Source organism: Pristiophorus japonicus, unplaced genomic scaffold, assembly GCF_044704955.1.
Source record: "Pristiophorus japonicus isolate sPriJap1 unplaced genomic scaffold, sPriJap1.hap1 HAP1_SCAFFOLD_75, whole genome shotgun sequence".
Taxonomy (NCBI): Eukaryota; Metazoa; Chordata; class Chondrichthyes; family Pristiophoridae; genus Pristiophorus; species Pristiophorus japonicus.
The window spans coordinates 1,457,000-1,483,523 of NW_027254666.1; the positions used below are offsets into that span (position 1 = coordinate 1,457,000).

The 26,524-nt window shown below is 45.0% G+C and overlaps 1 protein-coding gene across 1 annotated transcript; it reads right to left on the reverse strand.

Moving 5' to 3' along the window:
• Window positions 1-1,851: 1,851 nt before the first annotated feature.
• Window positions 1,852-11,582, reverse strand: LOC139256612 (probable G-protein coupled receptor 139). Its single transcript, XM_070874272.1, has 3 exons — window positions 11,497-11,582; window positions 8,646-8,920; window positions 1,852-2,753 (listed from the first exon to the last, which is right to left on the reverse strand). Exons 1-3 carry the CDS (start codon window positions 11,580-11,582, stop codon window positions 1,852-1,854), a joined length of 1,263 nt encoding a protein of 420 aa, XP_070730373.1.
• Window positions 11,583-26,524: the final 14,942 nt, after the last annotated feature.

Below are 26,524 nucleotides of genomic sequence, written 5' to 3' on the forward strand. Positions count from 1 at the left end.
CCCCTTATTCTAAGATTTAACTTGTTTCTCTCCGCTGTGAATCCACTGCAGTTCCAGGGAGTTCGTGGACTGAGTGAATCCCTTCGCACGCCCGTGGCAGGTAAACAATCTCTCTCTAGTGTGAACTCTTAGGTGTGTCAGCAGATGGAACGAGTCCGTAAAAGACTTTCCACAGTAAGAGCCTCTGAGTGGTAGCTCTCGTCAGTGTGAACTATCGCGTGCTTCTGCACGCCGGATGAATTATTGATTTGCTTCCCACACACGGCACAGATCTCCCTCCGCATGATGTGAATACGCTGTTTTCCAATTACCACTATTACTACCCTAACGTTTTTGGACTTCACAATAACTTGCCTAAATTATGCTCCTCGATTTCGCTCCCAACGCATCATTTGTCGGCGTGGAAGTAAGCCCTCTTCATGCTTGACCAATCTTCAAGAATTGTTTGAGGATTTAACGACTAGAGTGGACAAGGCGGAACCAGTGGTTGTGGTGTCTTTCAAAAAACGTTGGACAAAGGCCCACACAAGAGATGGTTGTGCAACATTAATGCACATGGTATTGGTGGTAATATTTTGACGTGGGTAGAGATCCAGTTGGCACACAGGAAGCAGAGATTCGGGATGAACGGGTCCTTTTCATAAGGCAGGCAGTGACTAGTGGGGTGCAGATGGGCTCAGTGCTGGGACACCAGCAATTTACAATATACATCGATGATTTAGGTGAAGGAATTGTGTGTAATATCTCCCAGTTTGAAGATGATACCAAGCTGGGCGGCGGTTTGAGTTGTGAGGAATATGCTAAGAGGCTGCAGGGTGATTTGGACAGGTTAGGTGAGTGGGCAAATGCATGGCAGATGAGGTATAATGTGAATAATTGTGAATTTATCAATTTTGATGGTGAAAACGTGAAGACAGCATATTATCTGAATGGTCGCTGATTAGGAAAAGCGGAGGTGCAACGAGACCTGGGAGTCATGGTGCATCTGTTAGTGAAAGTTGGTAAGTGGTAAACAAGACAAATGGCATGTTCGCGTTCATAGCTAGGGGATTTCAGTATTGGAGCAGGCAGGTTTTACTGCAGTTGTACAGGGCCTTGGCGAGGCATTAGCTGGATTATCATGATCAGTTTTGGTGTCCTAATCTGAGGAAGGACGGTCTTGCTATTGAGAGAGTGCAGCGAAGTTTCACCAGACTGATTCCCGGGATGCATGGCTGGCATATGAGAAGAGAATGGATGCACCGGGCCTGTATTCACTGGAGTTTACATGAATGTGAGGGGACCTCTTCGAAACATATAAAATTCGGACGGGACTGGACATTTTAGATACAGAATGAATGCTCCCAATGTTGGTGAAGTCCAAAGCTACTGGTCACAGTCTAAGGATAATGCATAAGACATTTAGGACCGAGATAAGGAGAAACCTTTTCACTCAGAGAGTTGTGAACCTGTGGAATTTACTACCACAGAGAGTTGTTGAAGCCAATTCGTTAACGATAGTCAAAATATGTCCCTTACGGGTGGATCAATGGGTATGGAGAGAAAGCAGGAACGGGGTACTGAGGTGAACGATCAGTCTTGATCTATTGAATGGTGGTGCAGTCTCGAAAGGCCGACTGGCCTACTCCTGCACTTATTTTCTCTGATTCTATGTTTCTATATTTCGTGGCACTGCCTATGATGCTGATGGTGATTCACCCGGACTGCAGGCCCCTCACAGGGTGCCCGTTGTCATCAGTGTGTGAGTGAGAGTGTTATTATTCACGCGAATCACTGGCCACGCGGGGGAGAGCAGCTCGCTCACAATATCAGGACACAGGGAGTCTGATGCAGGAACGTTTCTGCATCCTCTCATCGTTTAATTAATTTCAGAATCAGTGTGAAGGGATATTTCCCTACATTCTTCAACTGCTGTCTGAACTTAGTCTGGGTCACGGCATAAATTGCCGTGTTTGTGCAGCAACTCAGCAGCTGCAGCATTATTCCAACGTCCATTACATAAATAGGAATATATACAGAATCATACCCCAAAAAGTACATCTGGGTCCAGATAGAATTCACCATAAGCACCGCCCACAACAGGATGAAATTGCCGGAGATAACAAACAGTAAAATGATGGAATTCCTGCGGCTCGCCATCTCTGGGTCACTGGGACACTCCCCACTGCTGGCACCCAGGAGTTGCCTGCGGGCTCTGCTGGCCAGTATAATATGCCTGGCGGTGACAGTATTGAGCAGCAGAATCAGAGCAAATGGGATACATGGGGTGAGGATATAATGAAGGAATGTGATTGCTCCCCAGACCGGTGAATTCAGAACATCGTCTGTTATATAGCAAAACCAGGCCATGTAGTCAAGAATATAGAAACGTGTCAACATAAAATACCAGAAAATGTTCTTGAACCCGCTCAGCAAAGTCACGGTTCCCAGAACAACAGCCGCCGTTCTCTCGGTGCAATATTTTGTTTTAAGCTTCTGGCAACAAATGGCCACAAAGCGATCAAAGGTGAAACTGACGGTGAACCAGACAGAACAATCTGTGGCTGCGTGAAGTAAGACGGCGTGAATATTACACACATGGAAGGACCGCACGAAATGGAACTCTTTCTGATAAAGAATCGGAATGTGTCTCAGTATCAGGTCGAGGATAATGACCAGGAGATCTGTCACTGCCATGGCCACCAGATAGCGAGTGACACATCTGGAGAGACCGCACTTTCCACGAGGCAGGATCACAATCGTCAGGATGTTAACTGTCAGGCAGGGAAATAAACAATAAATTAAACGTTAATTTGGGAGCAAGGAATAGACTCCAAACTAAAATAATTAACAATCTTTGACAAGGTAATCACCAACTAAATTCATTTATCAGCATTAAATCAAACGAACCAACCCTCAGTCAATGAGCCGCCAAATGCTTATGTAACATCATCATCATATGCAGCCCCTCGAAAGCGAGAAAGACTTGCTTCCACGCTAAAATGATTTATCAGGTGACTTGAACTGTCCAACATGGTAATTACAGTCTCTGTCACAGGTGGGACAGAGAATGGTTGAAGAAAAGGGTGGGTGGGGAGTCTGGTATGCCGCACGCTCATTCCGCAGCCCTCGCTTGGTTTCTACATGTTCTCGGCGACGACTCGAGGTAATCAGCGCCCTTCCAGATGCACTTTCTCCACTTCAGGTGATATTTGGCTCGGAACTACCATGTGTCGGTGGGGATGTTGAGTTTTAATATGAAGGCTTTGAGGGTGTCCTTGAAACGAGCATTTGAAGTATTTCAACACAAATGGAAGAGATTAATTGTTGTAGCTTTTCACCTGTTGGTTTCCACTTGTGCAGAGAATATTAGACGAGAAAATATGACAGTTTGTTCACATTTTAAATAACTAAGTTACAATCAGCCGGGGTTGTTTATCCTGAAATACAACTATTTTTGATTGAAACTAGATATGAATTTCTCCCTCTTTATAGAAACATAGAAAATATAGAAAATAGTTGCAGGAATAGGCCATTCGGCTCTTCGAGCCTGCACCGCCATTCATTGAGTTCATGGCTGAACATGCAACTTCAGTACCCCATTCCTGCTTTCTCGCCATACCCCTTGATCCCCCTGGTAGTAAATACTGTATCTAACTCCTTTTTGAATATATTTAGTGAATTGGCCTCAACAACTTTCTGTGGTAGAGAATTCCACAAGTTCACCACTCTCCGGGTGAAGAAGCGTCTCCGCATCTCAGTCCTAAATGGCTTACCCCTTATCCTTAATCTGTGACCCCTGGTTCTGGACTTCAACAACATTGGGAACATTCTTCCTGCATCTAACCTGTTTAAACCCGTCAGAATTTTAAACGTTTCTGTGAGATCCCATCTCATTCTTCTGACTCCAGTGAAAACAAGCCCAGTTGATCCAGTCTTTCTTGATATGTCAGTCCCGCCATCCCGGGAATCAGTCTGGTGAACCTTCGCTGCACTCCCTCAATAGCAAGAATGTCGTTCCTCAAGTTAGGAGACCAAAACTGTACACAATACTCCAGGTGTGGCCTCACCAAGTCCTGGACAACTGCAATACCTCCCTGCCCCTGTACTCAAATTTCCTCGCTATTAAGGCCAACATGCCATTTGCTTTCTTAACTGCTTGCTGTAACTGCATTACAACCTTCAATGACTGATGTACCATGACACCCAGGTCTCGTTGCACCTCCCCTTTTCCTAATCTGTCACCATTCAGATAATAGTCTGTCTCTCTGTTTTTACCACCAAAGTGGATAACCTCACATTTATCCACATTATACTTCATCTGCCATGCATTTGCCCACTCGCCTAACCTATCCAAGTTACTCTGCAGCCTCATAGCATCCTCCTCGCTCCTCACACTGGCACCCAACGTAGTGTCATCCGCAAATTTAGAGATTCTACATTTAATCCCCTCGTCCAAATCATTAATGTACAATGTAAACAGCTGGGGCCCCAGCACAGAACCTTGTAAGTACCCCACTAGTAACTGGCTGCCATTCTGAAAAGTAGCCATTTACTCCTACACTTTGCTTCCTGTCTGACAGCCAGTTCCCAATCCATGTCAGCACACTAACCCCAATCCCATGTGCTTTAACTTTGCACATTAATCTCTTGTGTGGGACCTTGTCGAAAGCCTTCTGAAAGTCCAAATATACCACATCAACTGGTTCTCCCTTGTCCACTCTACTTGTAACATACTCAATAAATTCCAGAAGATTTGTTAAAGCATGATTTCCCTTTCACAAATCCATGCTGACTTGGACCTATCATGCCACCTCTTTCCAAATGCGCTGCTATGATATAAATGTGCAATAAAACCGATAACTGTAATGATATTACACTTTTACCATTGAAGAAGCAAATTAAATATGGTTGCCGGTGTTGATGATGCACTTCAGTCCCTCCGGCAGCCACCTCTCGTGGAAGGCCGCGAACGTTCCGGTGGACAGCGCGTGCTCCATCTCCAGGGACACCCTGGCTTGAACGTATCCGCGGAAGAGAGGGAGGCAGCCGGGCTGAACGATCCTCTCGACCGCCCGCTGCCTGGACCAGCTGATGCTACGCTTGGCCATGCCCCGGAGCAGTCCAACGAGGAGGCCTTCTGACCTCCCGCTCCCCCTCCGCACGAGGAGCCCAAAAATCAGTAGTGTACAGCCGGAAGCAACAGATATATCCACTCTGTTTCTCGCTGAGAGACCGACTGAACTGTGAAAAATCGGCATGGGACCAAATTGCAAATTCAAAATAAAGATTGGAAGTAAATGAATGAAATCTGTCTGAACGAACATTTTGTTTTGAATGTTAATGACGCTTGTAATCCTGTTCCACCCATCAGAAGCACTGCTATTAATGCAGAACTTGAGTTGGTGACAAAGGAGACACTGACTGGAACTAAATGATCAGCGACTATTTACCCGCCTATTACAAAGCGTGGACAGAACAGAGCGAACAGAGTTTCGCTTCCTCTCCAACTCCAAGTGAGAACAAAAGACGTGAAATTGGCTGATAAAAGGAAGGAATAAAATAATAAAAAATGGACTGCCTCTTATATGATTTCTGAATTATTGCATCACAGAAAATAACGGTAAAACATTCACAATAAATAAATATTCATGGACCTCAGGACCTCTGAGATGATTCCAGTGATGCGATGATGCGACTTCCCAGAGAGGGCTCCCACCTCGCTCCAGGAGTTCACACCAACATCTGCCTAGATTACACTGCTCCCTCCCTCAGTCTAGATATTTAATGACCAGGTTCGCCTAAATTACACTACTCCCACCTCTGACGAGAAATTTCATTCGCCTAACTTCCAGTGCTCTCACGTCGGTCCAGGGATTTCATTCCGAGAGCCAAAAACATTACTCCGCTCCCGCCTCTGTGATTGGACCTGACTCTTTGAATGAACATATGATCTTGGCCACAACTCCCCTTCCGTGCCCAGTCCATTAACTCCCTTCTCGTTTAAAAGTCAGTCTATCTCCAGTGAATAAGATTCAATGAAGCTGCCTCCACAGCTTTCTGTCGAAGAGAATTCCAAAGATTCACGACCCCCTGAGAGAATAAATTGCTTCTTATTTGTGATAAAAATGGGCGATCCCTTATTCTGAACCTATGTCCCCTGGTTCTAGATTTCTCCCACTAGAGGAAACATCATCTCTGCGTCTACCCCATCAAGCCCCTATTGAATCTTACACATTTCAATAAGATCACCTCGTAGTTTTCTAAACTCCAATGTATACACGCCCAACCTGCTCAACATTTATTCTTATGATAACATATTCATCCCAGTAATCAACGTCGTGAACCTTCTCTGAACTGCCTCCAATGCAAGTAAACCCTTCTTTCACTAAAGTGACCAAAACGGTACACAATACTCCAGCTGTAGTATTATAGACAACCTGTACAGTTGTAGCAGGACTTCTATATTCTGCCCCACTTGAAATAAAGCCAGTCATTCTGCTGCCTTTTCTAATTTCTCGCTGTACCTACATGCTAACCTTCTGTGTTTTATTTACAAGAACACACAGATCAATCTGGACCACAGCAATTTGGTATCTCTCCCCATTTAATGATAATTTGCTTATTTGTTTTTCATCACAAAGAAGATAGCGTCACATATTCCACATCATACCCCAGCTGCCATTGTTGTGGCCCACCCACTTAGACTATCTTTATGCCTTTGCAAATTTTTTGCGTCCTCCTCACAACATGCTTTCACACTTATCTTTGTATTATTCAGTGCTTCGGTGCTGGTACACCTGGACAGTTCCATTGGGCGGGCCACATCTTCCGGATGCCTGACACAAGACTCGCAAGCAAGCGCTCTACTCGGAACTCCTACACAGTAAGCGAGGCCCAGGTGGGCAGAGGAAACTTTTGAATGAAACAATCAAAGCCTCCTTGATCAAATGCAACATCCCGACCGACAGCTGGAAGTCCCTGGCCCAAAACTGCCTGAAATGGAGGAAGTGCATCCAGGAGGGCATTGAGCACCTCGAGTCTCGTCGCCGAGAGCATGCAGAGATCAAGCGCAGGAGTAAGAAGGAGCATGCGGCAAAAGAGTCCCACCACGCTTTCCTTCAACCACTGTTTGTCCCACGTGTGACAGAGACTGTAATTCCCTTATTGCATGTTCAGTTACATAAGAACTCATTTTTAGAGTGGAAGCAAGCCTTCCTCCATTTAAAGTTTCTTTCTATGATGATGACGTTGTATCATCAGCAAAGATTTAACATTTCACATAGATTTTAAAATTATGATGGGTTTTGATAGAGCGTGTATGTCAAAAATATTTCCAGTTGCACAATGGTGCATAACCAGAGGAGACAGGTTTAAGGTAATTGACAAAATAACCACAGGAGATGGGAAGGGTTTTCTTTATGCAGTGAGCTGTTGCGATCTGGAATGCGATTTTTGAGAAAACGGTGGAAGTAGATTCAATCGTTATTTTCGAAAGGGAATTGCTTTATTCGTGGAAGGGGATATATTTACATTTTTCTGGCTAAAGAGTTGGGCTTCTGAGATAGTTCTAACCAATAGACGGCATGGACACGATGGACCGAGCGGCATCTTTCTTTGCTGTATTAATCTAACAGTCGATGAGCAAGAGACAGAGACAGTGAAATGTGGTGAGACACCGTGAAACTGACAGAGAGACAGGGAGAAAGTGAAAAATTCACAAAGTGCCAGAATGAATGAGAAAAACAGAATAGAGACAGTATGACTGGAGGACGTATAGAGGGAAGTAAATTAACATTTATTGGACAATTGGATAAATACGTGAAGGGGAAAAAATTGCTGGACTATGGGAATAGAGCAGGGGAATGGGACTAATTGGAGGGGGTGAGACCATGGTGGGATTTGAACACATGGATGAGAATAATAAAAATGAGGTATTACTTAATCGGGAGCCAATGTTGAAGAGCAGATTGTTGATGGGTGAACAGGACTTAGTGGAGGTAGGTTATGATCAGCAACTTGTTTAGGTGAGCTCTAACTTATAGTGGACTGTAACTGCGAGGTGGGCATTGCAATGGTCGATTCTTGTTTCACAAAGTCACTGGGTTATTGAGGCGAAGGAATGAGGTGACCAGTATTATGGAGATGATAGTGGGCAGAACCAGTGATTCAGAGGAGAAGAGGTCAGAACTGAACTCAGGGAAAAAACAGAATGCCGAATTTGTGAACAATCTCGTTCAGCCTCAGACATTGGCCACAGAGGGGACTGAGTCAGTAGATATACAATGTGACGAAGACTTCCAAAGAATTAAGTGACATACTCAGTAATACAGTTAAATATAGAGTAGAGTTATAATTGTTGGATATAGAGACTTACCAGGAACACCAACAACAGGAAAGATTGTGGAATAAATTAAAATATCACTCGTACAATTAACAACGTATGCATATTTAACAGCTATATGAAGAGATTTCCCAGGAACAACAACTGCATCAAAGATGAGAAAGCAATTTACAAGTCTTGTAATACAGCGAAATTTGGTTGCAGAGTTAATAGTTGGATACAGAGACTACCAGGAACAACAATTGCAGCAAGGAGGGGAGAGTAAAATATAAGATCAGTAATACATTGAACCATGATTACTGGAATAATTGGATAGACTTACCAGTAAAACCAACACCAGCAAGGACGGGAAAGTAAATGTATTGAATAATACGAAATGCATAACGGATTCGCAATAACAATGATAATTCCTCATAATGTGCAACAAGAAAGTTAAAATACAAGATGAAACTCCTGCCATTTGTTGTAACATTCCAATCCATTTTTTTCAGATTCTGATATATTGTTGTATCACTCCAATCTGCTGTTCTCAGATTCCGACTCGCTCTCTGTGGAGCAGTGTGATGATCGCTGTTAGTGCCAGAGGTGATGTATTCACTGTCACAATGGGGTAACACTTTAAAAAGTGCCTTATCAATATGAGCGAGAATGACTCCAGAGACACAATTCGGTAAATAGAGACTTATATTAATTACAGTCACTGAACAAATAGCTTCTGTAAACCCGTGGAGACTGATATTAATTACAGTCCGTGAACAAACATTTCCAATTAACAACTTTCAATCCAACACTTTATGTACCACAATAAAGTAGATATCCTGGAGTATTTTTGATCACCTGGATGGGTAGGAGAGGAATGTTCCCAGATACTTTTCCCGAAATTGACCTGGATTTTAAACTGGTTTTTGCCTCTCCCGGGAGATCACATTGCTCCGGTTGGGTTGGAGTGTATAGTGTTTCAGTTTAAGGCGTATCACAGTTGTGTGGGGCAGTCTGCTTGTGCTTGCTGCTCTTTACTTTTCCCCATTGTTAATGGTTCAAAGGGTTACATGTAAGCTTCAGGGCTGCTGACCGATGGCCTGTGTCTTTGTCGACCGGCGTGGATATGATGGGCCGGAAATGGCCTCCTGTGTTGTAAATTTCTATGTTTCTATATAACTGGTCTGAAAGGGATTTCTGAGTGTTGCTGAGGGTTAGGAATGATGGAAATAGCTCAGGCCAGAATCTTTAATCCTCCCTGGATATGTCAGTGGTGACAGAGGATTGCAGGTTCGCAAATGGTACACGCTGTTCAAAAAAGGAGAGAGGGATAAAACCTGTAACTACAGGCCAGTCAGACTAACGTCTGTGGCGGGGAAACTTCTAGAGGCCATAATCCGGTACGAAATTATCTGTCACTTGGAAAAACATGGATTAATAAATGACAACCAGCACAAATTGTGACAATGTCGAAGTGTGTCAGAAAAACCTGATTGAGTTCTTTGATGTAATAACCTAAAGGTTTGATGAGCGTAGTGCAGCTGATGTTGTATATATCGACTTTCAAAAGGCATTTGATAAAATGTCACTTCATCGACTTGATAGGGAAACTGAACATCATGGAATTAAAGGGACAGTGGCTGTGTGGAGACAACATTGGCACAGGAACAAATAACTGAGTGTGGCGGTGAAAAGTTGGCGTTCAGACAGAAGGGAAGTATAGAGTGGTGAAACCCAGGGTTCTATATTAGTGCCAGTGCTCTTTCTGATAGAGATTAATAGCCAGGACTAAGACTAAAGGCATAATTTCAAATTTGCAGATGTCACGAAACACTAATGTAGTTTGCTGTAGGGAGCATAGCAGACATCAGGAGCACAGCGATAGTCTGCTTAAATGGGAAGACACATGACAGGCAAAATTAAACATGTGTGAAGTGATACATTTTTGTGAAGGAACATGACAAGATGCAATATAAGTTAAACAATACATTTTTTAAATGGCGTGCGGGTGCAGAGACACCTGGGAGTCGATGTGCACAAATCTTTGAAGGTGGCAGGGCAAGTTAATAAAACTGTTTAAAACGGAGGAAGAATCTTTGACTTTATGAATCATCGGGTATGGCAGCAAAGTGATTGTGCTACTGTACTAATGATCCAGAGACCTGGAGTAAAGATCCAAGGACATGAGTTCAGATGCCACCACGGCAGCTGTGCAATTTAAGGTGAATTAAATAAATCTAGAATTAAAATATTGTGTCAGCAATGGTGACCGTGTGGATCTCGGATTGTCATTACCCATCTAGTTCAATAACCTGTTTTCGGGATTCGAAATCCCCCGTCCTTACCGAGTCTGGCAGCTATATGACCCCAGTCCCACAGCAATATGGTTAACTCTAAATCGCCCTCTACATGTATCGATGCACTCACCAGCAGAGTTAAGGTGGAATTAGGGATGGACAATAAATGCTGCCCACACCACCGATTCACACATAATGAAGGTACAATAAAAATCTGTTCAACATCGGTTAATCTCTGCATGTCGATTCGGCAGCACACATTAGGAAAGCCTTGGAAAATGTGTGGAAGAGATTTAATCATCATAGGTAGTACCTCGAAATCGGGGATTACTTGCTTCCACTCTAAAAGTGAGTTCTCAGGTGATTGAACAGGCTAATATGGGAATATCGGTCTCTGTACCAGGTGGGGTAGATAATGGTTGTGGGAAACGGTGGGTGGGACTGGTTTGCCGCACACTCTTTCTACTCTCTGCGCTTGTTTGCTGCATGCTCTTGGCCATGAGACTCGAGGTGCTCAGCGACCTCCCGGATGCTCTTCCTCCATTAGTTCAGTCTTTGGCCAGGGACTTACAGCTGTCAGTGGGAATGTTGCTCTTTTTCAAGGAGACGTTGAGGATGTCCTTGTAACGTTTCATCTGCCCACGCGGGGCTCGTTTGCCGTGTAGGAATTCCAAGTAGAGCGCTTGCTTTGCGAGTCTCGTTTCAGACATGCGGACAATGTGGCCCGCCCAGCGGATATGATCAAGTGTGCTCAGTGCTTCACTGTGCGGATGCTCGCCTGATCGAGGACTCTAACGTCTGACATCCCAAGGGATCTGCAGGATCTTGAGGAGACATAGGTATTTTTCCAGTAATTTGTGGTACCTACTATATACGGTCCACGTTTGTGATCCGTACAGTAGGCAGGCTATGTCTACATTTTCGTAGACCATGAGCTTGGTGCCAGATTTTATGGTGTGATCTTCCAACACTCTCTTCATCATGCGACCGAAGGCTGCGCTGGTGCACTGGTACCCACAGAGAGAGTTATAAGTAGACATAAGCAACTGTGATTTTTCCCGTTCGATCAGAGAATATTAACGAGAGATTTAATAGAGGTTTTCAAGAATATGAGGACTTTGGATGAAGTAACTGAAGAGAAACTCTGCCAGTGGTAGAAGAGTTGTTAACCAGAGGGAAGATTTTAACGAAAATTAACAGAGGGAAGAAGAGGAGAATTTTTCTTACACTGCGAGTTTGCATCATCTGGATTGTTCTCACTGAAAATGGGATGGAAGCATATTTAACAATAACTTTTAAAATTTTCAGATGACACAAAGATTAGTGGGAAAGCGGGTTGTGTGGAGGACACAGAGAGGCTGCAAAGAGATTTGGATAGATTAAGCGAATGGGCTAAATTTTGCCAGATGGAATACAATGTCGGAAAATGTGAGATCTTCCACCTTGGAAAAGAAAACAGTAAAAGAGAATATTATTTGAATGGGGAGAAATTACAACATGCTGCGGTGCAGAGGGACCTGGGGGTCCTTGTGCATGAATCTGAAAAAGTTAGTTTGCAGGTGCAGCAGGTCATCAGGAAGGCGAATGGAATGTTGGCCTTCATTATGAGAGGGATGGAATACAAAAGCAGGGAGGTCATGCTGCAACTGTACAGGGTATTGGCGAGGCCGCACCAGGAGTACTGCGTGCAGTTCTGGCCACCTTACTTTAGGTAGGATATACTAGCTTTGGAAGGGGTACAGAGACGATTCACAAGGCTGATCCCGGAGATGACGGGGTTACCTTATGATGATAGATTGAGTAGACGATGTTTTTACTCGTTGGAGTTCAGACGGATGAGAGGTAATATTATAGAAAAAATTAAAATACGGAAAGGGATAGATAAGATAGAGGCAGAGATGTTGTTTCCACTGGTCGGGGAGACTCGAACTAGGGGACACAGCCTCAAAATACAGGTGGGGGCAATTTAAACGGAGTTGAGAAGGAATTTATTCTCCCAGAGGGTTGTGAATCTGCCCAAGGAAGCAGTTGAGGCTAGCTCATTGAATGTATTCAAATCACAGATAGATAGATTTTTAACAATTCAGGGAATTAAGGTTTATGGGGAGCGGACGGGTTAGTGATGCTCAGTCCACGGTCAGATCAGCCATAATCTAGTTGAAAGGCAGAGCAGGCTCGAGGGGCAAAATGGCTTTCTCCTGTTACTAATTCTTATGTTCTTATGTTCTTATGTAATTGGAATCAATACTGGAATTCCGGCATTTGAAAGGATCTGGGAACAGAACAAGGGTGTGGGGCTGATTGAATAGCTCGATCACAGAGCCTGGAGCAGCATGACGAATCGAATGGTCTCTTCTGTGCTGTATGGTTCTGTGGTCCAGTGATAACAGAAGCCACTGAGTCCTTGTCTCGTGTGTAGAATCGATGTTGTGCTCTTTTTGAGCCTGTTTCTAACCGTTACTTGTGCTGTGATAAATGCAATAGCGCAAAAGCAAGCACAGTTTAAAATAGAGATAAAAAAAACTGAAATCATGAATTAATTATGATACCAAAAATTAGGCCATGATGATAAAATCGTCACCAATAAATCCAATAATAATTTCAGGAGAAGCCTCTGTAACCAGAGAAATGGGAATGGGGAACCAACCTCCAGATGCAATGGTTGAGGCGAATAGTACAGAACCATTTAATGGGAAGCAAGATCAACAAATCAGGCAGAAAACATTAGAAGATTCTGCTAATAGGATAAGATACAGAGTTGTGGGGGTTGGGTGGGGGTAGGTTGGTGGTCTGTGTGCTGCATAAACGCCAGCATGCAGCAGTCGGTCCGAATGTCTGCTTTGTGTGCTGTACGTGATATATCATTTGCTTAGCGGAGCATGAGCACCGCTCTGATCACATCCCGCTCCGGGATTCAATCCGCGCATTATAAAGCATTGCTCTGATTCCTATTACATTATTTGTATCGATTTCCTCTACGTATATCATGGCTAGATGTAACCAAATCACAGATGAAGGTTGCAGCAGAAGAGAAGCTCGGGCAGACAGTCAAAGCTATGAAGGTGGAAATCACGATGGAGACAGAACATGATGCCACCGATGCTTCAATCGCAACACTCATCGCTGACGAGTGAAGGAAGTGCCTGAGGAACATGAACCCCAGCCAGAGACAGAAAATGCCAGGCTGAACAGAATGAGTTTAGTAATCATACGACTGACCAACAAAAATGCTGCACCTGCGTAAAATGCTCAGCAATTTGAGGCATGGTGAATATCAACCAGTTCAGGTTAATTTGTTCCATCGGCAGGGACATCACAGGGTTAGTTGCACAGTAAATGTCTCTCTACATCGTCCCATCAAACACTCCCAGTGCAGGTACTGCACGAGTTAGACAAACAATTAATTTCTCTCTACACTGGCCCATCAAACACGCCCAGGGCAGGTAAAGCACGGGATTAGATACAGAGCAAAGCTCATTCTACACCGTCCCATCAAACACTCCCAGGGCAGGTACAGCACAGGTTAGATACAGATTAAAGCTCCCTCTATACTGCCCATCAAATACTTCCAGCGCAGGTACAGCACCGGTTACAAATAGAGTAAACTTCCCTCTTCACTGTCCCGATCAAGCACTCCCAGGTCAAGTACAGCGGGTTAGATACAAAGTTAACCTCCTGCACAATATCCAATCAAACAATCCTAGGACAGGTACAGCACGGGTTAGATGCAGAGTAAAGCTCCCTCTAGACTGTCCCATCAAACATACGCAGGGCAGGTCCATCACCGGTTAGATACAGAGAAACGCTCCCTCTTAACTGTCCCATCAAACTTTCCCAGAGCTGGTGCACACGGGTTGGACACAGATAAATCCCTCTCTACACTGTCCCATTAGGTGTGTGTTGGGCTCAGACCCTCACTGGGTGTGAGATCAGCCGAACTCAGAACCAGCCTGGATTAAGTAACAGACTTTCGCAATGATCACTGCCTCCCCTCCCACAGTGATTCCCCTCGCTGGGCTGCTTCGCTCCAGTCTCCCCATGCGATCCATGACGAGATTTCAATTCCTCCTTCTTTCGCCCACTCTATATAAATTAATCCACTTTCATCCTGGAACGACTCTATTGACCATCTGCAAGGGCATGGTTGATTAGCAAAAATATTAACTGGCTATTGTGAAGGCCCTGAGCTATCTCAACAAGAGCTATGCTTAAAACCACTCCTCCTCATAAAACACACCAGATGACCACGCGTTGACCTCGGACTCAAGGGAGAAATAAAGAAAATCCAAAGATAAACTTGTACAACAATATAAAATAATAAGGCAAGTGACACCTGGAAGAAGCGACCAATTGGGTTTTCGATTATGCTTTGGAAAAACCAATCACGTCACTGTTAAGGTCTGTCCACGAGGACACTCATGTGCCAAAACCTGTATAATTAACGTGCAATTTGAACAGTTCGGTTTAGATCCTCTCAGGCGGATGCGAAGTGAAATGCTCCCCCTGTACGTGCTGAAATAAAATATCGTTGAACATTATTGAAGGTATCAGTCTGTTGATTCCGAGTTTGTGAATTGAGTTGAAGGGCGATCCTCCCCATCAATTGACGTAGTTTGCAGGATTCTGAAACGCAAACCCGAAACTATGTGGCAGCTGTTGTGGTGAATACCTTTTATTAAATACCACCTCCAAGTTGGAGCTGTTAAACTGTTTACGGGAAAGCAGGAGATCCACAGAGAGAACAAATAAACGCGACAAGGAGAGGACGGAGACCAAGGAATAAGGAAAATTTGGGGTGTGAGTAGGCTGCAATGAGTTTAACCGGCGTGCGGTATTAACGACCAAGAATCGGTCAAAGACACGATGGAGGTACAAGAGTAGCCCACGAAGGGAATGGTAGTCTCTTAGTAATCTTATACATGGCGGGGAATACGACTGGTGACTCTCAGGATCGAAATGGAAAATGCTTGCAGGTAAAAGCATAACACTAATTGAGGGAATGAAGAAATAGGAATGGCAAACAGACGACACAATGGAGAGGCAGGCAAAGTGATTGAGGTGCAAGCCAACGACAAAAGGAGACCCGGCTCACACGGTAGTATTAGCCTGCTATCGGGTACAAAATAAAGTGATGGAAAGAAAGGATCAGATAATACAGGAGCTAAAAGCTAAAATAAAATAGATGGAAGAGGAAGAAGTATGCATAGGAATGTTACAATATGTGCAGCAGTAACTGGGCGACCGACAGCGCAACCTGCACTGCCTGCACCGATACCAATATAACCCCCACTGGAATATTTGAGTGAAGAAATAGAGAATAGTAGGGGACCACAGATGGTGAAGGGCAAACACGGGGAGTAGCTTAATCGGAATCGAGTCTCTCAGCCCAAGTGGCTGAATTAGTCTCCCTAACGGAAGCCCTCAAAGAGGCAAAAGGTAAAAGGGTAAATATATGTACAGACAACCGATACGCATTTGGGGTGGTCCACAATTACATGATAGCCTGGAGTCCGGGAGGTGACATGACATCGGGGCGAGGAACAATTCGACACGAGAACATATTTACCGAACCGGTAAAGACTTCCCTCCAGCCAAAGGAATATGCAATAATAAAAATCAAAGCCCATGTGAAAATAACTGACCGGCATCAGCAAGGCAATGCATCGGCAGATGAGGCAGTTTGGAAATTGCCTGAAGCATGGGGCCTATGGGCTAAAATAAGCACCTGTGCGCTTGGGCCGGAAGAAATAAATATGTTTAACGTACAGGAGGCAAACCTACAGCAGGGAAATGTTGAATGGAAAAGGCAGGAAGCTAAACAAGGAATGGATGGAATCTGGAGAAAAGATTGTAATGTGATAGCCCAGGGTGTATCCGACAACACCTACTGAGTATATAGCACGGGTATGCACATACAGGTAAGATATGCATGGCGAGTTCAATGTCCCGACGTTGGTGGTGGAAGGGAATGGGAAGAGATAAAGAACATGACTGTAGGAAGTGCTTAACATGCGCAAAGCAATACCTTGGTGGAAAAACAAAGTTGAGAATGAGAGAGCAACCCCGACCAAAGGGAGCATGGTAAAACATGCTGACAGGCTTCATGGGCCAACTGTCAAATCACCAGGGGAAAATGTATTGCTTGGTTATAACAGATCAATTCAGAAAATGAGGAGAAGCAATCACAACAAAAATTGCTCCATGAGACGGTAGCTAGAATATTAGCAGAAGAAATTATACCTAGTTGAGGATTGCCATTACAGATAGACTCAGATCAGGTTACAAACCTCACTGGTCAAGAAATGAAACAAACATGCTGCCTAATGGGAACCGGGCAGAAATTCCATATCGGCTATCATCCGGAATCATCCGGATTAGTAGAACGAATGAATAGGAGCCAAAAGAAGGCACTGGCCAAAGTGATCAACGAAAGAGGAAAAGGATGAGTAGATATAGTGACCCTCATTTTAACGAAGTTCAGGGCGAGCCGAAACCGGACCACTAGCCGCACGACTTTCGAACGAATGACAGGAAGAGCAATGAGATCACCTGCGTTTCTTGTGATGGGGAGTGATGATATCGGACCTTAGTCAGATCCTACCGGGACCGAGTAAGGAGATTAGTGACGCAATTATGTTAACAATTACAAGATCTGAGGCATACACCAGAGATCAGCAAGTGATCTAGGACTGGGAAGCTGGCACCAAGGAACAAACGGCTCTGAAACCACAGATTGGGAGCAAGGTAACAGTAGAAATATACGCCGAAAAGCCAGGATTCTCAGCAAAATGGACAGGCACTCACCAGGTAATAATGGTAAGCGACACCTGCATGTTTGTGGCGATAAGGGGCACCGGATGGTGGACACATTGGATACAGTTAAAAAATTATGCATAAAATGAAATCCTAACCGACTGGTGATGCGCAGAAAACATGTTCTGTTTTACAGGACCTTAGTCTGAGTAGGAGGAATACTGGTTAAATCCATGTTATAACACGACCCAGCGATAAGTTGTCCAGAGGGCTATCAATAAAATATTTCCAATACAAACTCAATCTTTCACGGAAAATGCAAAAGGGGGCGAATTGAAGTGGAATGGACAAGCCTGGAACAGGGTCCGTCATGGCTGAACCAATCATGGACATGCACGAATAGCTCGAACCAAGGAAATCCACAGAAGTGTGTGTGGGTAAGATAAAACATCACCAGGGAACTGGATGGGACTACACCCAAGCCCATTATTGAATCACAATGCGGCAATGGTTACTTTTGGGGAATGTTCTTGTGTATGATAGAGATCCCAAACATCACTAGAGCCCAAAGCAAAACGACCCAGAACCACAAGGATACCCAGTCATTGACCCCGGAGTTCAAGCAGAGGATTAAAAAGGAAAATTACGAAAGAAAAAATCCACATCATGGTATGCCAAAGGATAATTACAAGATAGAGGCAGAGCGGTTGTTCCACTGGTCGGGGTGACGAGAACTATGGGGCACAGCCTCAAAATACGGGGGAGCCAATTTAAAACCGATTTGAGAAGGTATTTCTTCTCCAGCGGGTTGTGAATCTGTGGAATTCTCTGCCCAAGGAAGTCGTTGAGGCTAGCTCATTGAGTGTATTCAAATCACAGATGGATAGAATTTTAACCAATAAGGGAATTAAGGGTTACGGAAAGCGGGCGGGTAAGTGGAGCTGAGTCCACGGCCAGATCAGCCATAATCCAGTTGAAAGGGGGAGCAGGCTCGAGGGGCAAGATGGCTTACTCCTGTTCCTAATTCTTATATTATATAGAGTATAAACACAAGGAAGTTATTCCAAACCTTTGTAAATTAGAGATGAGGTCTAATCTGGAGTAATGTGTCCAATTCCTGGCTCCACGTTATATGAAGTATATCTACCTTGAAGATGATGCTGAGGGATTTAACTCAAAGATCCCAGGGATGAGGAAATCCCGTTACGTGGAGAGAATAGAGAGGCTGCGATTCTTCTTATAGAGCAAAGTGGAATACGACGAGATTTAACAGAGGTGTTCAACATTATTGGATTTATTTACAGGACAGATAGGGTAGACTGCTTCAACTGGGAAGAGGGGCTGTACCGTCGGACACATATTTACATAAGAACATAGGAACATAAGAAATATGAGCAGGAGTGGACCATATGGCCGCTCGAGACTGCTCCGCCATTTAATATCATCATGGCTGATCCGATCATGGACTCAGGTCAACATTCGTGTCCGCTACCAATGTCCCCGTATTCCCTTATCGGTTTAGATACTGTCTCTCTCTATCTTAAAGTTATTCAATGACCCAGCTTGCACAGCACTCTGAGGCAGCGAATTCTACAGAATTACAACCCTCTGAGAGAAGAAATTCCTTCTCATCTCAGTGTTAAATTGTCGATCCCTTCTCCTAAGATCATGCTTCCTAATTCTAGTCTCCCCCATTAGTGGAAACATCCCAGTTGCATCCACTTTGTCGAGCCCCTCGTAATCCTATACGTTCCAATAAGATCACCTCTCATTCGTATTTAAGTTATATACCAAATCAATAGTCACTGGGCTGATGAGGAGAGTTTTTTATGCACCACGTTATCATGATCTGGAATGCACTGCTGGAAAAGATTTTTGAGGCCGCTTCAACGGTAACCATCAAAATGTAATTGCATATATCGTTTAAAGGGAAACATTCACAGGCCAATGGGGAAAGAGCACTGTAGTGGCACGAATGGGTAGCACTTTCAAAGAGCCTACACAATCATGATGGTTCGAATGGCCTCATTCTGTGCTGTGTCATTGTGTGATTGTTATTAAATGTAATTAGTTAAGTAATATATGACTTGGTTTAGTATTAACTGTTATGGGTTACGATTCTTACTTTTACTGACTTGTTATAAGGGATAGATTAATGCATCTGGTTTTGGTTTGGGGAATAATTTGAACGCTGTTGGTAATAAAATCATTGATATCAGGCATGTGGCAAAAGCGACGAAAGAAAGGCTTGCTGTTTGTGTACATAATTGCATGGAATCTGAGCAAGTAGATGGGGCCTTGCTTTCATATCTCACAAAAAAGACAGCACTATGGACGTTGGCCCACTCCCTCAGTACTGCACTGGAGTGCCAGCCGAGAGCATATGCTGAAGTCTGTGGTGTGTGACTGAAACCTCTGACATTCCGCCACTGACGTGAGTGCTCCCATTGAGTCGCAGCTGACACTTTGGTGCCAGATCACGATGTCGAGTGCTTACAGTCGGAATTATCCTCCATGTCCTCCCTGTTTTGAGAAATCGGCCTGCTTTCTTTGGTTATTCTATGTAGATCTTTCAGAAAAGGTCAATGGTATTGAGGGGCTATTGTTTTGGAAGCATGGGAAATATTTTCTTTGTTAACCATACCATTGTTGGTAGCAGCGTATAGTGTAGCTGGAAGAGTACAAGAAAGTTGCATTGATACAGGGTTCCTTTTAATTATCCGTTTATGGAATGTGGCCGTCGCTGGAAAGGCCGGGATTTATTGCCCATCCCGAAATGTCGTTGAGAAGGTGGTGGTGAACCGCCTTCTGCATCCGTTGTTCTCAGTGCAACTGAATGGCTCGGTAGACCGTTTCAGAGATCAGTTAGACCTAAACTAAATCTGGATCCGCACTCTTGGTCTGGAGTCACAAATATATGCCAGATGTGTAAGTACGGTAGATTTCCCTGCAATGAAGGAGTTTAATAGATGGGCTTTGAAGACAATCCGGAAATTTTGTTTTCACTTGTACGGTAGCTTCCTGGTCACAATTACTGCCAATAGCTTTTTATTGCAGATTTAATTAAGTAACTGTACTGAAATGCACCGGCAGCCATAGTGGGCTTTTATATCTCGAGGTCATTACTGGATTACTAGTCCAGTAACATAACCACTATGCGACCGTTCTAGGTTATGTGAATCGAAATGACAAACTGGTAAGAAACAGGTTAAAGGTTCCTGGGAACAGGAGGAGGTAACTCGTCTGTTTATATTTCGCGGGATGCCAGTAGCGTTGGGAATGAAGCAGTGATATCCTTTTCATTCCTCCGCGCCCTGTAGGTTGGTGATCAGGGGTTGACGCTGCTCCTGACACAATCTGCTACAACCCCTCATTCCCCCTTCCCCAACAACCCTGAACACAACAGTGCACTCCCAGACCATCAACAAGCGCCTCTCACTCAAATACTTGGTACTTTATCACTATGTACCAACCCACTGTATCCACCTGGTAATATTGTTGCCGAGATAGGATTACTTTTTCTCCGTAGAAAACAATGTCCTTCAAATTAAAACTTCTTGAATTGTATAATTTATACACAAATATATGTAACTATAATCTCCAGGCTCTAGGTCAGCACGATCATAGAATCATAGAAATTCACAGCACGGATGGAGGCCATTTTGACCTATCCTGTCTCCGCAGGCCGACCAAGAGCTATCCAGTCTAACCGAACCATTCAGCTCTGGGTCCGTATCCCTATGGGTTACAGCAGTTTAAGTGCACATCCAATGCTCTTTTTAAATGTGGTGAGCATTTCTACCTCTACCTTCCTTTCAGGCAGTGCGTTCCAGACCCCCACCATTCTTGGCATTGAAACATTTCCCTTCAAATCCCCTCTAAACCATCTAGCAATTACTTTAAGTATGTGACCCTGGTTGTTGGCCACTCTGCGAAGGGAATTATCCACTCTATCTAGTCCCTTCATAATTTTATACACCTCAACAATGTCTCCCTTCTCTGTTCGAAACCAACCAACCGCAGCCTATCCAATCTTGCATCATAGCCAACATTCTTCAGTCCAGGCAACATCCTCTTAAATATCCTCTGTACCCTCTCTTGTGCAATCATATATTTCCTGTAATGTGGTGGCCAGAATTGCACGCTAACTGTGGATGAACCAGTGTTTTATGCAGTTGAAGCATAACCGGTCTGCTCTTATATTCATCGGAGATACTCTCAGTGAGACTGAATTAAATGTTCAGTTTGTATATAGTGGTTGAAGAAGAAGTAAAGCAAATCATTTTGTTGGTGTATGTTCCGATTGGGGAACTGGTACCCGTATCACTGAGGGTGTCACGTGTTCACTACGAGGTGGCGTATTGATACGATTATATATTTATCTATCTCTTCAATGAAGTATATATGATAAATAACCGGTTATTCTGCATCAGCAGAGGGGAGAAATCTCTAATCTTCTCCCATGGGACCTTGTATGACCATCATTTCCTGGGCCATGATCTGACGTCTTATTCGAAAGCACTGGGCCAATAAGTTCTCTGTCAGTACTGCGACAGAATACGATTAAATGTCCAAATTCAGAAAGCGGCGTGAATTATAGAGACTTTTGAATATTTACGGACAGGTAAAGACATTCTTTTCCACCGTGCTTGCATAACACAATTCCGACACCTTGTGTACTACAATATATACACGCCTACCAAACCAAACCAGTGTGATCTCATGGGGCAGGCAAACAAGCAGAAAGAAACATTCCAATTTGGGAGGAAAAATCTATGAAATTCCTCTGCGTCCAATCTCGGTTATAGAAACGTTGTCCAGAAGATCACTCTAACCGTGAATTCCCTGAGATCCAGCTCTCGGTTGAAGGAACTTAGCGAAATTGCATTCACCACATGAAATGACACCTTGTTCCAGGTGTCCATTAATTACCAGGTAAATAACGAGCTCCTTACATCTAAGCTAGTGCTAGCCTTATACAACTTAAATGTGCGACCGCTGGGTCTGGTTCAGACTGGGACAGCGGCTGATTAGGGAGGGTCTGGTACAGACTGTGACGGGTGCTGATTAGAGATGGTCTGGTTCAGACTGGGGCAGGATAATGATTAGTGAGTTTCTGATTCAGACTGGGACAGGGCCTGATTAGGGAGTTTATGGTTCAGACTGGGACAGGCGAGATTAGGGTATTTCTGATTCGGACTTGAACAGGGACAGATTAGCGAGTTTCTGGTTCAATCTGAGACAAGGACTGATTAGATAAGGCTCTGCTTTAGTCTGGGAAAAGGACGAATAAGGGAGATTCTGTTTCAGACTGGGACAGGCACTGATTAGGAAGGGTCAGGTTCAGTCTGGGAAAGGGAACGATAAGGGAGTTTCGGGTTCAGACTGGGAAAGGGAAAAATAGGGAGGCTTGGTCCAGACAGGGATAGGGACTGATTGGGGAGCTTCTGATTCAGACTGGTAGCGGGGCTTATTATGCAGTTGATGGTTAAATCTGGGACAGGGACTGTTTAGGGAGGGTCTGGTTCGGACTGGGACAGATACTGATTAGGGATGGTCTGGTTCAGTCTGGGATAGGGACTGATTAGGGCGTTTCTGGTTCAGCCTGGTAAAGTGTCTGATTTGGAAGGGTCTGGTCAGATTGAGACAGCGACGGCTTAGGTAGTTTCTTGTTCAGACTGGGACAGGGTCTTATTAATGAGCGTTTGATTCAGACTGGGAGTTGGATTGAAAAGGCAGTTCCTGTTTCAGTCTGGGTCAGGGACTGATTAGGGACTTTCCGGTTCAGTCTGGGACAGGGATTGATTCCGGAGGATCTGGGTCAGTTTGGGACAGTGACTGATTCGGGAGTTTCTGGTTGAGACTGAGATAGGGACTGATTATGGACTTTCGAGTTCAGTCTGGGACAGGGACTGATGAGGGAGTTTTTGGTTCAGACTGCGACAAATACAGATTAGGGAGTTTCTCGTTCAGTCTGGGGCAGGGACTGATTAGGGAGTTTTCTATTCAGTCTGGGAGAGGAACAGATTAGGGAGGGTCTATTTTAGACTAAGACGGGGAATGATTAGGGAGTTTCTGGTTCAGACATGGACTAGGAGTGATTACGGAGTTTCTGGTTCGTTCGGGGATAGATACAGATTAGGGCGTTTATCGTTCAGCCTGGGACAGGGACTGGTTAGGGAGTTTCTGTTTCAGTCCAGGACAGGACTGATTAGGCAGCTTCTGGTTCAGACTAGGGCAGGGTCTGTTGAGGCAGGGTCTGGTTTACTTTCGGAAAGGGACTGATAAGGCAGTTTCTGGTTCAGTTTGGGACAGGGATTGATTATAGTGTTTCTGGTTCACCCTGGGACAGGGACTGATTAGTGAGTTTCTGGTTCAGCCTGTGATAGGAACTGATTTGGGAATTTCTGGTTCAGTCTAGAACAGGGACTGATTCGCGGGTTTCAGGTTCAATCTGTGTCAGGAACTGATTCGGGAGTTCCTGATTCAGTCTTGGACAGGGACTGATTCGGGTGTTTCTGCTTCAATCAGGTACAGATACTTATTGGTGTGTTTCGGGTTCAGTGTGGGACAGGGATTGTTTAGGGAGATTCTGGTTCAGACTCGGACAGGGACAGATTATGAAAGGTGTGGTTCAGACTGGGACAGGGCTGATTAGTGAGTTTCTGTTTCAGCTTGGGACAGGGTCTGATTACGGAGTTTCTGGCTCAGTCTGGGACAGAAACTGATTCGGGAACTTCTGGTTCAGACTTTGACAGTGTCTGATTTGGGACTTTCAGCTTCAGATTGAGACAGGGATAGATTAGGGAGTTTCTTGTTCAGTCTGCGATTGGGACTGATCAGACAGTTTCTGGTTCAGACTGGGACAGGAACTGATTAGGTAGTTTCTGGTTCACACAGGGACAGGGACTGATTATGGAGTTTCTGTTTCACACTGGGACAGGGACTGATTATGGAGTTTCTGGTTCACACTGGGACAGGGACTGATTAGGTAGTTTCTGGTTCAGTCTGGGACAGGGACTGATTCGGTAGTTTCTGGTTCACACTGGGACAGGGACAGATTAGGTAGTTTCTGGTTCAGTCTGGGCAGGGACTGATTATGGAGTTTTTCGTTCAGACAACGAGAGGAACTGAATAAGGAGTATCTGGTTCAGTCTGGGATAGGGACTGATTCGGCAGTTTCTGGTTCAGTCTGGGATAGGGACTGAATCGGGAGTTTCTGGATCAGTCTGGGATAGGGACTGATTAGGGAATTTCTGTTTCATTCTGTGACTGTGATTCTTTGAGATATTTCTGGTTCAGACTGTGACAGGATCTGATTAGCGAGGGTCTGTGTAACTCTGGGATAGAGACTAATTATGGAGTTCCTGGTTCAGACTTGGAGAGGAACTGATTAGGACGTTTCTGGCTGAGACTAGGACAGGGACCGATTGGGGAGTTTCAGGTTCAGTCTGGGACAGGAACTGATTAAGGAGTTTCTTGTTCAAACTGGGAGAGGGACTGATTCGGGAGATTCTGCTTCAGCCTGGTTTGGACCGAGTCGGTGGCTGGTGCAGTAGGTTTGGTTCAGTCTATTTCTGTCTGATACAGGGGCTGGATGGGACCGGTCTGGCTCAGTCTGGTTCAGACTGGGACAGTGAATTGTGAAGGAATTAAGGGTCAGTCTGGTTCTGACTTGGACAGTGAATTGTGAAGGCGGTCTGGGTCAGTCATGGTTCTGACTGGGTCACTGGACGGTGAGGATGAGTCTGCTTCAGTCTGGTTCAGGATGGGACAGAGGCTGGTGATAGAGGGTTGGGATTAGCGTGGTTCACACTGCGACAGGAGATGGTAAGGCATGGTTTGGGTCAGTCTTTTTTATACTGGGACAGTGGATGGTGATGGAGGTCCACTTCCGTCTGGTGCATACTGTGACAGTGCCTGGTGATCGGGTCGACTTCACTCTGTTGGAGACTGGGACAGTGGATGGTGAGAGCATCTGGTTCAGTCTGATTCAGTCTGGGACAGGCGCTCGTGAGGCAGTGTCTGTTTCAGTCTGCTACGGAATGTGACAGGAGCTAGTGGGGACGATTGTGCTTCAGCATTGGACAGGGACTGGTGAGTGGATCTGGTTCCGTCTTGTTCACCCTGAAACAGAGACTGGTGACATTATCTGAATCAATCTGCGACAGGACTGGTGAAGGAGGGTCTGTGTCAGTCTGGTTCTGACTGGGACAGGGGATGATGAGTGAAAGTATGGTTTAGTCTGCACAGGGACTGGTGAGGGGGCGGGGGGGCGTCGGACAGGAGACTGTGAGAGAGGTTCTGGTTGATTATCGGACAGTGGCCGATGAGAGGTTTCAATTGTATGACTTGTGGTATCAATCGAAGAAGATCAGTGATTACTTCTCCTCCGAGCCCGAGTCAGCATCTTCAAGGGAGTCTAGCTGCTGTGGAGAAATGACAGAGCTGTTCACCTGTGGGGTCTGGAATGGGGGAGAGATGTCTTCTTCCGTTTCGTGACCTAATCGCCCAGGTCTGTTAGCCAATGCTTTGGGTTCTGGGAGAGGATGGAGCAAACAATCCTTTGGAGAGACAATGTTCCCACTGTCCCAGGTCGATTGCCCTAACCTGTGAGGCCTGCGTTGGGAGCGAGTATAATTTTCTGCAGTGTCCGAAGTGATTCGCGTGGTGTCTGTGGCTTCACAGACTGCAGCCGGGAATGGCAGGATTCAGTCCGGATCCGATTCTGGATCCATGGCAAGAAGGTGTGGAGCAGATTCCGTTCTCGCTGCAATTCCTCCAACACTGACGTCCCAGGGTGGGGGCAGTGTGCACATCACCGCAAGGGTGCAGCCTTTTCACTTTATGACGCCGAGCTACCTTCGGGAGGCGGATGTTTTTATGTCAATGTGGGTTGATGTATGTGTAGTTCATAACAGTGAGCTTCCCCAGGGATTGACATCCTGTGATTTCCCAGTAGGGGCAGTGAGTGACCGTGAGCTGCCCCAGGGAGGGGGCAGTGTGTGATGTCCCTGTGTGGGAGGGGGGGGCGAAATTATGTGCAGTGAGTGACCGTGAACTGCCCCGGGGTGGGAGCAGTGTGTGGTGTCCCCGTGTGGGGTGGGGGGCAGGGCATATTGTGCAGTGAGTGAAACTAAGCTGCCCCGGGGAGGGGGCCGTGTGCGGTGTC